At 39.7% G+C, this 15,535-nt stretch overlaps 1 protein-coding gene across 3 annotated transcripts in view; it reads right to left on the reverse strand.

The window, feature by feature from the left end:
• The window catches only part of AIFM1 (apoptosis inducing factor mitochondria associated 1), a gene marked incomplete at its 5' end in the record, with an annotated part of 28,385 nt that extends 13,217 nt beyond the window's left edge, over window positions 1-15,168 (reverse strand). Inside the window, 6 exons of one of the 3 annotated variants that reach the window (XM_079726860.1) lie at window positions 404-494; window positions 1,977-2,107; window positions 2,232-2,356; window positions 3,557-3,656; window positions 6,535-6,665; window positions 15,063-15,168. In XM_079726860.1, the coding sequence (XP_079582986.1) occupies window positions 404-494; window positions 1,977-2,107; window positions 2,232-2,356; window positions 3,557-3,656; window positions 6,535-6,665; window positions 15,063-15,168 (684 nt within the window). Of the gene's footprint in view, window positions 1-403; window positions 495-1,976; window positions 2,108-2,231; window positions 2,357-3,556; window positions 3,657-6,534; window positions 6,666-7,848; window positions 7,992-15,062 lie in introns of all 3 variants that reach the window. The other 2 variants (XM_079726859.1, XM_079726858.1) reach the window with 2 other exon arrangements.
• Between the last annotated feature and the right edge of the window lie 367 nt (window positions 15,169-15,535).

Consider the following 15,535-nt stretch of genomic DNA (forward strand, 5'->3'; position numbering starts at 1 on the left):
TCATGCCTGAATTATTTTACTATCCTGAATAATATACATTTGTCAATGTCTTGCCATCAATAATCCCAAAGAAATGTTAATGTGGAAAAACAGGAAGAAGAAGGAAAGGCAGAGGAGCAAATCAGAAAAAGGAACAGCTTCAGAGTCACGGTCCCCAATGATTTGACTTCCCCGGGAAAGTTTAGCTAGCCTGCTACTCTAGGCTTGAGACTAGTGCTTTCCCCAGGAAGACACACTAATTAGTGTAGACTGGCAATATTAAACCTAAAATGACTTGATCTTTCTTTGATGAACTACAATGGCAGGACAGACATAAATGGTACTGGGAATACAAGTCACCATGTTCGCTGCCCACATGGGCAGATAGGTGGAGCCTGACAAAGGAAGCAGCCTACTAGTTCACCTTCTTCCCAGTGAGGACGGCCACACCACCATTCTCAATGTGAGGCAGCTCCTGAGCAGAGACATAGAAAGAAGGTGGCTGGAAATATATGCTGTATGGAGGAAAGGGAAAAAATATTATAAGTACCTGGAACTGCTATCGACTTCCCCCAGAGCTTTAGTAAAATTGCTTTCACCATGGAAAACTTTTAGGAACATTTTCTAAAGTAAGTCTCCAAGGCCACTAAATCTTGGTTGCGACTTACTCATACAGAGGTGTTTTATGCTAGTGAGTCTCAACTGGGAGCAGTTTTGCCTACCAGGGACATTTGACAATGTCTGGATACATTTTTGGCTATAATAGCTTTGGGGGAGTATGCTTCTGGTATCTAGTGGGTAGAGGCCAGGGATGCTGTTAAACAGCCTACGATGCACAGACAAGGCCCCCAAAACAAAGAATTATCCAACCCTAAAGGTCAGCAGTGCCAAGGTTGAGAAACCCTGCTCTGGATTTAGGTTCCTTTCAAAGTTAGAACACGGGGAGTGTCCAAGGAGCTGGTATGCACATCCACCCAAACGAGCTGTCCAGAATGGCACTGGTCAATGGACAACTAGGTCTAGCTCCTGAGATGATTTTGCCTCAAACAGTAGACAGTAACCATGAAATATTAATTAAGGGATGGATAACATAAGTGGAAGTATGCATCCTGCCTGAGAATAGGACATGATAATACGAGTGAGGGAGGCAGGTAGATTTATAAAATTTAGTCCAGTGTCAAAGGGATCCACTAATGAGAAAAAAAATTGATACCTGAAGAACATGGTACTGGACTCAGGAGATCCAAGGAGTCTTTTAAAAGGAAAGGGCTTCTTGACTTGTATTTCCAAGTCTCTCATGCAAACATTTTAATAGAGGTTCTTCCTTACAGTGTTCCCACTATATACTCCCAATTCTTTTTTTTTTTTTTTTTTTTTTTTTTTTTTGCGGTACGGGGCCTCTCACTGCTGTGGCCTCTCCCATTGCAGAGCACAGGCTCCGGATGTGCAGGCTCAGCGGCCATGGCTCACGGGCCCAGCCGCTCCGCGGCATGTGGGATCCTCCCGGACCAGGGCACGAACCCATGTCCCCTGCATCGGCAGGCGGACTCTCAACCACTGCGCCACCAGGGAAGCCATATACCCCCAATTCTAAGTGCTTCCTAGGGCATCCAAGGAAGTGCCACCGAACAGTTTCTTTCTTTTTTTTTTGCTTTTATGGGACATGCCTAGGCAGGTGTGAAGAAGTGACAACACAGGCTGAGCTGCTCTTCACTACAGAAGTCTAACACAAAGGTCCTGGAAACAGGAGCATTAGTGCTTCAGAGGCCAACATCACATCTTCAGTTGTTGGTAGATCTGGTTAACAGAATCCAGGACTCTTGCCACTACAGCCTGTTGTCGCCTCTAAGCTATACCAAGTGTGTACCACAGCAGACTCCAGTGTGCAGCCAAGTCATCTGTCCTACTCACTACATGTGGTTCATGCAAAATCCTGACCTACTCTTTGTGCTTAGCTGAAGTTGCTGGTTGGACCCATTTTACATAAGTGAACAGACCTCCTCTCTTTCCCATTCCATTGTTTGAATCGCAGTGTCTTTGTGACGTTTGGATCATCTGAAAACCACAGCTCTTTTGAAAGAGGAGGTCTCATGTATGGCAGCTCAGGATCTTCAGATACGATTAGTACCTTTAGACATGAAACAATGATACTTATCAGAGCCAAGTCATTTAAGAGGCAAATAAAGTGTTCACATTGGCTAAGTGCTTGCAGACCACACCCTCCATGCCAAGCAAGACAGTATGTGCCTTACCCTGGCCCCAGGATCCCGAGCCCGGATGGATCTGGCTGCAGCAAAAGCAGCAGTGCCTCCACCGATGAGCAGGAATGGAATGTGACTTGGTACCCTGACTTCAGGAACTGGCTCTCCTTCTGGAGCTGTAAGCAAAAGACCAGACAGGGTGAACTTTTTTTTAAGTCTCAGACAACTCCTTACCACTATTTAAAAAAAAAAACAAAGGGCTTCCCTGCTGGCGCAGTGGTTGAGAGTCCGCCTGCCGATGCAGGGGACATGGGTTTGTGCCCTGGTCCGGGAGGATCCCACATGCCGCGGAGCGGCTGGGCCCATGAGCCATGGCCGCTGCGCCTGCGCGTCCAGAGCCTGTGCTCCGCAACGGGAGAGGCCACAACAGTGAGAAGCCTGCGTACCGCAAAAAAAAAAAAACAAAAAACACCTTGCACTTGACTCAATCCTTTACATAAAAAGCTAGCAAAACACTGCAGCTACATTAATCTTATCAAATTTCATTGCATTCTGATAGTATAGGAGAAGGAAGCATCCCTTTCATTTCATAAGTGAAAAATACCCAAAAAAGAGGTGAATAATTTGGCCAATGTCATTCATTCACTAAGTCTCTCAGAACTAGAACCTAGCTTAGTGTTTAGCTATTTCTAAAATATATGAGAAAGTATATATTAGAAAGCTTCTGCCCTTCCCATTAATTTCTTAATGACCAACAGGAACATATCAAGTTCAGTTTCACCTTTTGTTAGCAATAAAGGGGGAAAACTCAGCAGATCAATTGTGGATTATTACACAATGTTCAAAACTAAGGAGGTGGTATGAAGGAAAGCAATGGAAATCGCCTACCCAGAGTCGTGGGGCTTATTAAAGGATTAAAACATTCCTCTCTGAAAAATCAAGCCAGATGTGTGGGATGGAAGTGATGGCTAGACCTATATGCTTCAGGGAAACAAATATATCTTTAACAAATTGAAACTCCAAAGACTCAAAAGGGGAACAAAACAGACCAAAAGAATGTCCTCATGGAAAAAAAAGGGGCTTCATCTCTTTTCCAATAATTTTCCTTGCCAAGCTTGCATTTTTTATTTAAAGCTTGCCCTTAAGAGTCTAATATAAAGAAAAACAACCAATCATAATTATCACTAATTTTATTCTCAAACCCAAATTACAGTCAAACACTGTAACAAATTGCTCCCTGGTCTGGGGTAATACCATAGTTTCTGGAAGCTTACAATCTCACAGCATCATCGTGTCTAAACAGTATACCTGCAAAGCATAGCACCCAAATTGTTTATAACTTTCCCTTTATATACTGAGTCTCAAATCATACTCACCAGATGATGTGGCCTTTTTCTGTTTCTCTTCTGGTGTCAGCCCTAACCCTGAAATTCTTTCATTGTATCTTTTTTGGTCATCTTTTATTGTCTTGTAGGCCTGAAGACCCAAACATGGAGAAAATTTATTTCATCATACAGCTAGCTAGCTCATACCAGAAGTAACATTCATTATCTTTCGATTAAATGAGAAACTTTTGTCTACATGAGGTAAGTTCTTCTATGTTAGAATCACTAAGGCAAAAATTATTTTCTTAAGAAATAAAAAATACCGAGTGTGTACACACTTGGTGTGGAAAGAATACACGTAAGCAGAAGGAAATGTTGCAGTTTCAGATTTCCTTAGGCTATATGTGAAGAATTTTCCTCATATTTAAGGTACAGCTAAAGAAAAAAGAAAAACATTTTATACTGGAAGAATAAAGTGCTAGGAAGAGCTAAACTTTATAAAAGGGGTTTTGGACTATGCTGGATACTACCTGTGAAACCAATCTATATGGTCCTGAGTAGGAAGCTGGGACATAGGTTTTCTTGGTAGATGTCCCAAGTTTCGCTAAGTACTTAGATAATGCCCTGAAGCATGTCTGCCTGTATGCCTAGTCTTATAGAGTAACCCATCTTTCCCTCAATGGCCTAACCTTTTATGACACTCAGATACTTAATGGGCAAACATCTCTCTTAAGCACCTACTGTATTTCAAATATACCATCTTCTCTATCCTTTCAAATTGAAGAAGGGTACCTTAGCACTGACTAGTTTTTTTTTTTAAATACAGCATCAGAATTTATTGAAGATTTTTTAAAACGCAGTAGGCAAGAATGAATTGTTTTCATTACAACACTTTTGCTCTTTTGTACCCCACAGGGTCAATAAGATAGGAATTTAAGTGACCATATGTCAGTTGAAATCCCAGATTGTTAATTAATTGGAGGAGAAAGTAAGGACAATCAGAGGAAGTATCATAAAACATGTTCTAAGAATACTTCTATGAGCCCCTTACAAAGCAGCCCACTAGGCAATGTGCTGCAATAAGGAACCTGGACTCTCAGACCTGGACTTGACATTTATGAGCCTGGAAACATCTAACATATGATATGAATGGACTAGAAAATTAAGTACTGTATGTTAAAAGATAATGGTTATTCCTTGAATTTACCACTAAATTCATCAAATTCATAAATCGAATTCAACTAACATTAATTTCAGGAAGAAAGTTTTTTTTATCTTGGCATCAGATATCATACACAAGTCCAGCATTTACCCATTCCTTAAAAAAATATTTATTTTAAGAAAGAGACGTTTACCTAAAAAGACGGCTTAAGCTGGTCAGTGTGAGTGAACAGAGAAATAAACTGGGGTCATGTTCACATTGAGAGGGATATCCAAAAATAGCCTAGGGCCTCTCATACCTCCTAATGGCTTCACACACGAAGGGAAGAGCAGACCAAGAAATAGCTTGAGGTTTAGTGGGGAAAGGACAAGAAAGAGGTTTGTCACATATTTATATACATATATATTTATATATTTAGCTTTTAAGTAAATGTTCCAATATAAAAATAAGTTTACAGACATACTAAATAAAAATTTACCTTTTTCCCCCGAGTGTTTCTGTCTCCCCAGATTGCACAGATTTTCAGTTAGTGACATGAATACATGTCAGGTTAAGAAAACTACAAACTTATGAAATATGTTAGCAGACAACTTTCCTAAACAGATGAATATAACGCCATATATTCATCTTAAAGGAATATGAAAGGAAACAGTTCATTTTCTGGGCCAGGCAATGTGGTCCTATCAGTTGAACAATGGCAAAGGGCCCAAATACTAAATCTCATTAAATATTCTAAAGGCCACCCTGACTCTGCTCACTGACAAATCTAAGCCACCTCATTATTTAAAATGTAATATAAAACTATACAAAATAGTTTGGTAGACAAAAGCTTATCATTTAATCTGAAATCACTATAATATAGCAGCTTTATTATTACCAGTGTTGGATAAACCCAGAGGGCAATGAGGCATTTAACTGAATGGCTTGAGAGGAACTTGTGCTTCACAGACATTTCTAGGCAGGAGAAAGCAACAGTGAGTGGCCCTATCTTGTGGCCTGGCATTAAGAGATTCGCCTGGCCAGCTCTGTGGAGGCCATCCAACTCTGGTACAGCAACATAAACCAGAGGTTTAATAGCTTTCAACTGTTACAAACATATCAGATGCAAACAATTTAAATCTATTTCTGAATGAATGGGGTGGAACTGATGGGAAAAGTTGAGAGAGCTATAAAATGGAAAAGTTAAGGTTTAGACGGTAGTATCTGAATTATGAAAGAGAGGCATTTAAGAAAGCAATCCACACGAATGCATTAGCTTGTACCACTTCAGCCACTAGGTTTGACCAAATTACAGATTACAAAAGGGACACTGCCAAATGAATTTACTTGAAATAGAGGCTGGGGATGAGCGGGAAGAACACTGCAATTTCTATGGCTTTTTGGACCTCCTCCGAAGCATTCAATAAAATGCCTTTTCACAATAAAAGTAGGGTTAATTTATTGTTTCCCACAAAACACAAAAATTACATTTTACCTAAAATGATTCAAAATGGTGTTCAAGTTACCTTTACTTGCATTCAATGTTTACTCTTTGAGACTGTCTTGTTAGGTATGCAGCACTAAAGCACAATATAATTTAGCATCATAAAAAAAAGAATTATGAAATTGGCAAAAGTTTCAAAGAAAGGGTTGATGATGAGGATTTATAATAATCATTAAATGTACAGCTTTAGATATATCTGGTAAGACTTCCACAGTCTGAAGAATGAGACTGGAGGACTCCCTAGTGACTGACAATGTCCCTTTAATAAATACCTAGAAAGCACATGCTGTGAATATTTCATTGTATTCTAATGGATCAAGTTTTCATTAGTGCCATGGTCTCACCCACCCTACCCCAAAATATATTTTACTGTAAGTATCTTACATAATAAACTCCTGCCCCAGTGACTGTTGCTCCTACAATTAAGAAGTATACTAGGCTGCTGCCATCTTTCCCAGAAGCACCTGTAGACGCTAGTGATCTAGAAGGGGATCCTAGGTGATGACACTGCACAACTGTAGGTAAAGATAAGGCCAAGAAAGAAACAAAAGGAAATAGAAAAAGCACTAAGTATTAATGAAGAAACATTCAACACAAAGGCAGGGAAGCATTTTTGGTTACCCTGTGCTAAAAAAGAAAAAAATGCTGCTCCAGGAATGGAGGAGAATGTATATTTCCTCAAAGTCTGTTATCAGACAGAGCTCACCTATTTCTTACTCTGATTTGACCCACAGCTGGTAAGAGCTGTCTACTTTTCTTGTGCACTTGGGAGTTAGGTCAGGGAATGATAATCTAAGTAGCTTCAAATAATTTTCATGTCCCCCCCTTTTTTTAACCTAGATCAAGTAACAAAGATAAGTTCACCGTCTTACCAGGGTAGAAAGAACTAAAACTGTAATGTCATCCAACCATTTTCTCTCAATAAGTAAAACAAACAGCTTCCTTCAATCAAGGGTGCTACTAGGTGTTATCTAAGTTGGTTCACTGGGCCTTACATGATCCAACTTTAGACTGATCTGCTTAGTCACAGTAAACCCTGCCAAGTTAAAGAAAAATGCCCACAGAATAACTCCTCTGTGACCAGCTAAGCTGATCAGAGTTCATTTAAGGAGATATTATTGTGGTACTACTACATAGCAGTTTAAACCATATTTCTCACCTCACACAAACTCCATCCTAAAACTGGAGATACTAGGTCTACTTCTATAATTTAGTATTTGGGTGAGATTCAGGGATAGTTTTCCTTTCAGGAATGCCAGATTGAAGGTTGTTGTTTTTAAATGTTTATTATCCCAAACTAAGGAAAAATAAAATATTTGACAAATGGGTCAAAATCAAATATTGTGCTAAGGAGCTGCAATGAATTTTGACCATATTCACAGGTTAGTGTGTCACATCGAAGAGAAAAGGTACAATTTTGTGGATTAGTCAAATCTAAGAAAACGCAGAGGCTTTCAAGTAAAGAGTAAAAAGACAAGTGAAAAAAGCAAAGATAATCAACGGGAGATTAAATTTCAGTCATTCCCAAATTGGCTCTCATAGGATATTAGACAGTAGGCACTTTAAAGAAGGCTTTTTGGAAATTTTTCCAAAAGGAGAAAGGAGAATTAGTTGTAAAAGTCTTAAAGCAGAGTAGTACTGAGTCTATTAATGGGAGCTGTTTGGCAGCTTCTTTACACAAGCTGCTTTTCTACTTACATATGCACCAGCTCCTATTGTTGATAAGCCCACAATAAGGACTAATACAGAATTATCGATTTTGCCCCCTGATGCACCAGAGCTAGTCATTTGTCTTGTCATCTGGAGTTCTAGAGGAACATGCCATCGCTGGAACAAGTTGCCTAAGGAACAGAATTTATTAAGACACACACATACAAAAATAAAATAGTTAATACATGTTTATGACTAAACATTAATGCACTGTACAAGTAAAGACTTAACTGGCCATTGGGCTGTGTGATACTCACTGTCAAATGACCAAGGGAAAAAATCTTCAAAACTGTACACACAAATACAACAGATATCAGAATGCACACTCTTACGTTGTTGGAGTTTTAACAGTACAATTTAATGCTGTCCAGGGAGGAGTTTATAGCTTCCAGAAAAGGTAATGAAAAACACACGGGCAGTTCATCAAATACCTCTCTCTTCACATCTTCACCGTAAATGAAGTAAACATGGAGAGATGACTGAATAGATAGATATAACAAGTTAACTACAGACTACCTGGGACACGCTAACAACTACTTAAGGAGTAGTCTAAATGGCTGGCTCAAACCTTGCACAAAATAATAAACTCCTGCAACACAATCTAACCAGAATACAGTTTAGTCTTGTGTGAAAGGTAATGTGTCCTAGAAGACAGAAATGGTAAAGCTTAGAAGAAAACCAGAAAAAAGAATTTAGGTGAATTTATCTCCCCCAAAGAACTGAAGAATTTTGGACTATGAAATATTTTTTACAATGACAAAATTTAAAATATCTACCAACTATCAATACTTGGCTCTCAGTCCTCCAAAATAATACAAAGATTATGTTGATGTAAAAACTCGGTACAGCTATGTAAGAATCTGAGGATCATAACAACGCTCACACATGGAACTATAAGAGTTTCATAGACTTCTTTCTCCAGGCGGATGCTGGCATTTTCAGATGAAGGAAGAAGGTCTCAGCACCTTCTCTGCTTGTGATATTCCTCGTGTTGACTACTGACCTAGAACAGGGGTTTGCAAAACTTTTTCTGTAAAGAACCAGATAGAAAATATTTTCAGGTTTGCAGGTCACATGGTGTCTGCTGCAACTACTCAATTCTGCTGATGTTGCACAAAAGCCATAACATATAAATGAATGGGCGTGACTGTGTCCCAATAAAACTTTGTTAATGGACACTGAAATGTGAATTTAAAAAATTTTTCAAAAAATAGTCTATTAACAATTTTTTTCAGCCATCTGAAAAATGTAAAAACCAATTTTAGCTCAAGGGGCATACAAAAGCATGTGGGTTTGGCCTGTGGACTGTAGTTTGCCAATCCTGATCTAGAACAGTGGTTCTAAAACTTGAGTGTGCTTCAGAATCCCCTGGAGGGTTTGTTAAAACATGGATGGCCAGACCTACCCCCAGAGTCTCTGAGTTGGAGGATCTGGGATAGGGCTCAAGAACGTACATTTCTAACAAGTTCCCAGGTGATGCTGATGCTGCCAGTCTACACTTTGAGAATCACTGGTCTAGAGGCAAGTATATATGTTCTGGTCTGACCAAGCTTTAAAAGACAAACAGAACGGCGCCGGTAGCTATTCCATATGTACTTGCAGAGATGTGAAATAGGGAGCTTTCCCCCTTGCTTTCACAATTACAGGGCTCAGAGGGGTAAAAACACGTCCAAAACAGGGCTGCAGTCTCTTACCTGAAATGAAATCCTTGGGAACATGTGCATTCCAGAACTTGGAATTGTTAGGTTTTAAGTATATAATGCATACACCATATAGTAACACCCAACACAGTAAGGGGCAGCAACCCAGTCACACACATTAATGTTTCTATGACCAAGCACACTGAGTGGAATAAACAAAAGACTCTAAGTAGCTTCTCTCCAGTTCAGGTCAGGTTTTACTGACAAATGAGTTACAAAAACTTGATTTTTAGTCCTATTTTGATTTCTAGATTATAGATAAGAGACTACGGACCTATATTCTTAGAACTGGAAATGTATTTTTCTCAACTGTTTTTATTTCTTACCTGTTTTAGAATTCTTCATCACCACATGAAATAAAAGGGCTTATATTTGGAAATAACAACAAATCACTAAAATAAAAACATGTGCAAGAGTGGAGAACCTTATCTCGATCTGGGCAAGCTTCTGATTTTCAGAAGTCCATAAAAACGATGAAGCATCAGAAATAGAAACTGACAACTCTCAGAGCTTAGGAAATGAAACTGGGTAGAAAAAGTTCCACATGGCTTAGTACAAAGAATTTAGTTTTGTCCCTTACCTTCACTCCAAGTTTTTTTTTACTGAAAATAAATGCTTTTAAAATCCCGTTTATCTCTCTAGAAGATCCTAAATACAGAAATAATAATAACTTTGCTTTAATATAATAATTTAATATAATATTCTGATTTTGCTTGCTTTTCACAAACATAAAACTAAAGGTGTAGATTTGGGTAAGTTCAGCAGTTCTGGCCTCAATTTGCACAAAAAAAAAAAGACATTTAAAAGTAAATTGGTTTTCTCAGGGTATATGCCCAGTAGTGGGATTGCTGGGTCATATGGCAGTTCTATTTTTAGTTTTTTAAGGAACCTCCATACTGTTCTCCATAGTGGCTGTATCAATTCACATTCCCACCAACAGTGCAAGAGGGTTCCCTTTTCTCCACACCCTCTCCAGCACTGATTGTTTGTAGATTTTTTTTTTTTGATGATGGTCATTCTGACCGTCATACCTCATTGTAGTTTTGACTTGCATTTCTCTTAAAAAAAAAGGTGCTAAAGAACCTAGGGGCAGGACAGGAATAAAGACGCAGACGTAGAGAATGGACTTGAGGACACAGGGAAGGGGAAGGGGAAGCTGGGACGAAGTGAGAGAGTGGCAATGGACATATATACACTACCAAATGTAAACTAGATAGCTAGTGGGAAGCAGCCGCAAAGCACAGGGAGATCAGCTCGGTGCTACGTGACCACCTAGCGGGGTGGGATAGGGAGGGTGGGAGGGAGATGCAAGAGGGAGGGGATACGGGGATATATGTATACATATAGCTGATTCACTTTGTTATATGGCAGAAACTAACACACCGTTGTAAAGCAATTATACTCCAATAAAGATGTTTTAAAAAAAGTAAATTGATTTTTTACAAAGTAAATGGGTTTACATTTAAACTATTGTTTGAAAAGAAATATAATACAATACTGTCATTAACAAACCAACTTTTTACATACCTAGTGACTCTAATTTTGTAAAAGGTGATAATATTGTATGGATGTTCATATTTTCCCTCCAATCTTCTTTTACCTATAAAATTATTCCCACACCTTTCCCCCCATAGCCTCAAAGTCTTAGGAGATTTTACATTATGACTGAAACATGCCTTTTCACTTGTCTTATTAATGTGGGAAAGCCACCTTACTCCTTGACTTCTCATTGCCCCAATCTTACTTGTTTTAGATTTTCTGCAGTCAGACCACATGTACAGAGGTAGAGCTTCCTTCCTCACATTTAGGATTCAATTCTTTCTTTTTAAATTTGATCATTTATACATAATAATATGATTGCCATTTTAGCGATAATTAGAACCTCTACTGTGTCATATAATTATCATTTCTTTTTAGTGGTTGGAATAATTAAGATCTAGTCTCTTAGCAAGTCTGATAATATAATACAACATTATTGTCTATATTCAGTATATCGTGCAAAGATTCAATTCCTGTAGGTGTCTGCTCAACAAATATTTCTTGAATTAATGAATAAAATAAGGAAATAGAAATTCTTCCCAGTTCTACTGATAAGGACTGAACATTTTGAAGAATTCTTTGCAAAGAAGTTTTGGCCATATCCCATTGTACAGGCTGCTTAATAATAGATTAGTAACTTCAAATACCACAGGCTAGCATTAGAATAGTACCTAAATTAGCAAATTCATTTCTTTAGGTTTCATAATCTCCTGTTTTCCCATACTCCCAGAAGGCCTTTTCCAGAAATACATCCACACAATTGAGGCACCTAGGAATCTCAAGTGGTTAAGAGGTCTATATGCTCTTGAATCTTGTTTTCTGAATGTCAAACTTATTTTTCTGACATGGATAAAACACAGGATAGGACAAGCCTAGATGATCTGTCCATTGTAGTTCGATGCCTCTTGTGTGAAACACTCTGAAGGCACCAGAAGAAAAATGATTTAGATGACAGAAAAAAAAAATCTAACTCTATTCTGCAAAGTTAAGTCCTTCACAGTACTAGGGTTCAGTCACTGAGAATTCACCACGTACCAGAGACTGTACAAAATGCTGAGGACACAAAAATAAATATGAAATATGACATAACTCCTGTCTCAGATAGTGTATAGTTTAGGAGGGGAGAATGGCTGCTACTATTCTGAATATCAGAAAATGAACTTGACACAAATCACAAGAGACTCAAGACTGCTCAGTTTGGTTTTTAATCCTTAGGTCAGAAGAATGGAAGGGAAAGAGTCATTATTCATCAGAACAGTAGTTTCCAAACTTGCCTGATCATATGAATTACATCAAGGGGCTTGTTAAATATAAATATAAATTCCCAAGGCTCTCTCCTAGAGATTCTCATTCAGTACTTTTAGGGTTGGCCCTCCACTCAATTTATATGACCAGGCAAGTTTTGGAAACATAAAACTTACAATATGCAACAACGCCCTTAAAATATTAGAAAATGTCTAGAAAATACAACATATTAATTGGTTGCAGAAAATGCTGACTTGCTAAAATTTTCTTCTGGAAAGTTTTGCCTCAGCAGAAAGAGTGGGTAAAGGCTCCTCTTCTAGGCTTCAAAGAAAGTGTCATTTGGCAGTGTCCAGGAAGCCTGGATCCTTGCCCACAAGATGTCCAGTTTCCTTTTTAAAGAGGTGAGAAGGATTCTGAACAGAGAACAATGTTCAAACATTTGACCCTCACCTCAGGGGTCGGTGATCAGTCTGATCACATAGGTGGCACAATGTTTGATAACCAAATAAAATACTACAGAACAGAAAATATCTACTACCTAACCAATCTGCTCAGTGCTGAATGCAGATATAAAGTGGTGACTATTAATTACCTTTAATCATTTCTGGAAAGAGGCAGAGCATCCAAATAAAGTAAATAAACAAATAGTAGCAATTATGGTTTTAAGGTAAAAGGCAACATGTAATGGAAATGAACCTGACAATGGTGACAGATGTGGATGAGATGTTTCAAGGGAGGTTTAAAGTTTGCTATAATCCTGGCAAAGAACTAGTGGGGAGGAAGGGAAAAAAGGAGGGGAAATGGCATATCAACAAACAATGCCTCTTCCTGAACTATGCAAAAACATATGTAAATGCTGCTATGTGCAAAAGAAACCAGATTAAAAGCAATCAGTAATCAAGCCAGAAAACAAGGTTGATTCCTTAAATGACAGAAGCATTTCTTTTTGAAATTGTAACCACCCCCACCCACCGCTAAAGGTAATGATGTTATACTCTGGTGCTTGGCCAAAGGACAAAGTAACTGTATACAAAGAAATGATGGATATGTCGAGAAGTCAGAATATATTCTACAGCAGACTGCCTTAAAATAAAGTCATGCAATGGAAAAGAACATTTTCAGTGAGTATTTTTCAGTAGTTCTAATATCATCAACCACCTCAAATGTCTCATAAATCAATTTACCTTTGCAAATCCATACTTAATTGATGAGAACTTTTGGTCAGACTTCAGAATGCTGGCAAAAGTTGTGAGTTTTAAGCAAAATAAGCACACAAAGTTTGAAAGCCCAGTGTGGATGAAAATCTTCAGCTTACCTAAATTCCTGTCCAACTTACATAGAGCATCCTCATTTCAATGCACAAAACCCATACAGATGACATCATAGACAGGATGTTAGTTTTTAAAATCTAATCTGGTTTTTAAGTTCCCAAAGCAACATGTCTTAGAACATACCTCAGGTACACCCATCAGGAAACATTTTCTTGAGGCATAGCAACTGGAAAAACTATTCAAATGCACATTTCCGAAGACTCTCACAATCTAAGAGAAATATTTTCCACTTTTTTTTAAAGCACCCAGAAGGCAGTTCCAAATTGAAAAGGCCTCAAGGCAGTTCCACACTGACATAGCAAATGTGAATATCCTCGGGTGGCCATTCAAAGATGATTGATAAAAAAAAAAAAAAAAAAAAAAAAAAACCAAGAACAACAAAACAGCACCTCCTATAGGTGGATAACTCTTTACCCCCCTGAAATGTGCAGGTTGGAAATCAGCAGGCTCAAGACATGCTTAGATAAATTCAAGGAATCTGATGCCCAATGGGCTAAAGGGGAACCGGATTCATCCTTAACCTTTTGAGGTCAAACTTTAGGAAGCAGTGTGGAGTTGGGGAAAGAGGATTAGGGACCTAGAGACTGGCAAACTAACCATTGCTCTGCCTGTTACTTAGGTATGTGACCTTGAGCAAGCAATTTCACCTCTCTGTGCCTCGGTTTATTATCTATAAAATGAGTGGGTTGAACTTCACTACGAAATCCCTTCTAGCTCTAAAATTTGTTGAAACAACTTCATGGAGGGCAAATACAATGCTTTCTGCAAACTGTTTCTTCGAAGCGTTGAGACTACCAAGAATTACACTGACCAGGCATCTCAGACTAATTCTAGGCCAGCTCTTCCCAGTGGCTGGCGCACGGCGGACTGACCCCTTACTTGCACTGATTGCACTGTTTCTGTTTCACAGGGCACTCAAATCTATGAATCTGATCTGGGGTTTGGAAGGTAGGCAGGTAATATGCTCATTTACAGAAGGAACTGAGGCGTAGGGCTTAAGTGTCCTGCTTAAAGTCTCTCAATGGATAAATGACAAAGTCTACTTCACCTCATTGCTCTAAAAAGGCAGACTGGGGGTGGCCGGGAGGTGGCATTGGACAATACGAGACAGCCAGCTGTTCTGTTATCCCTGAATAGCAAACCCTCCCAGTAAAAGGCCTCAAGCCGACTACTGGGCTCAAATCCCTTGAAGGTCAGGCCGGCACGGCTTGCGAAACTCACGGTTTGGATCCCGCCAATTCGGAATTCACGCGACTGTGAGTGTGTTTATAGTTTTTCCCCAGGGGTGGGGGTGGGGTGGGGAGGGAAGGCCTGAGAGGCATAGGGAGCCTGTAGAACCCAGGCCTTTGGTCTTCAAGGTGGGGTTTGCCCGGGATGGGTCAGTCACCTGGGAGCCGGTTCCTCTGCCTTGGGCCTCGGAAGCACACTGTCCGCACCAAGGGCGCCAGCTTCTGCTTCAAAGCACCCGCCGCCAGGCCTCCACACCGGTACATTTCGGCAACCGTTACTCTGGACCTCCTCCTCCTTTCCTTTCTTCTTAAGCACCGACCGACAGGACAAACACCGTGGTCCTTGGCCCGTTCCCCCGGCTCCCTTCACACGCACTCTACGTAGGCTCCTCCTCCCAGCTCCGGGTGGGCATTGGACAGCTAGGCCGGCCTTCTAGGGCAGGGGAAGGGGAAGCGCGACTGGAGGCCTACCGCGCAGGCGTAACGCTCAGCGCCGCATTGCGATTGGTCCGCACGGGGAGAAGCTGTGCGCATGCGCCTAGCTGTCCAACCACTTGGAAAGACCCCAGGCTGAGTTGCTTGCAAGTTTCTGCGGGTTGATAGCAACGCGTTCCGCTAAGCGAGCTCAAAA

Source organism: Hyperoodon ampullatus, assembly GCF_949752795.1.
Source record: "Hyperoodon ampullatus genome assembly, chromosome: X".
In the NCBI taxonomy this organism is placed as follows: domain Eukaryota; kingdom Metazoa; phylum Chordata; class Mammalia; order Artiodactyla; family Ziphiidae; genus Hyperoodon; species Hyperoodon ampullatus.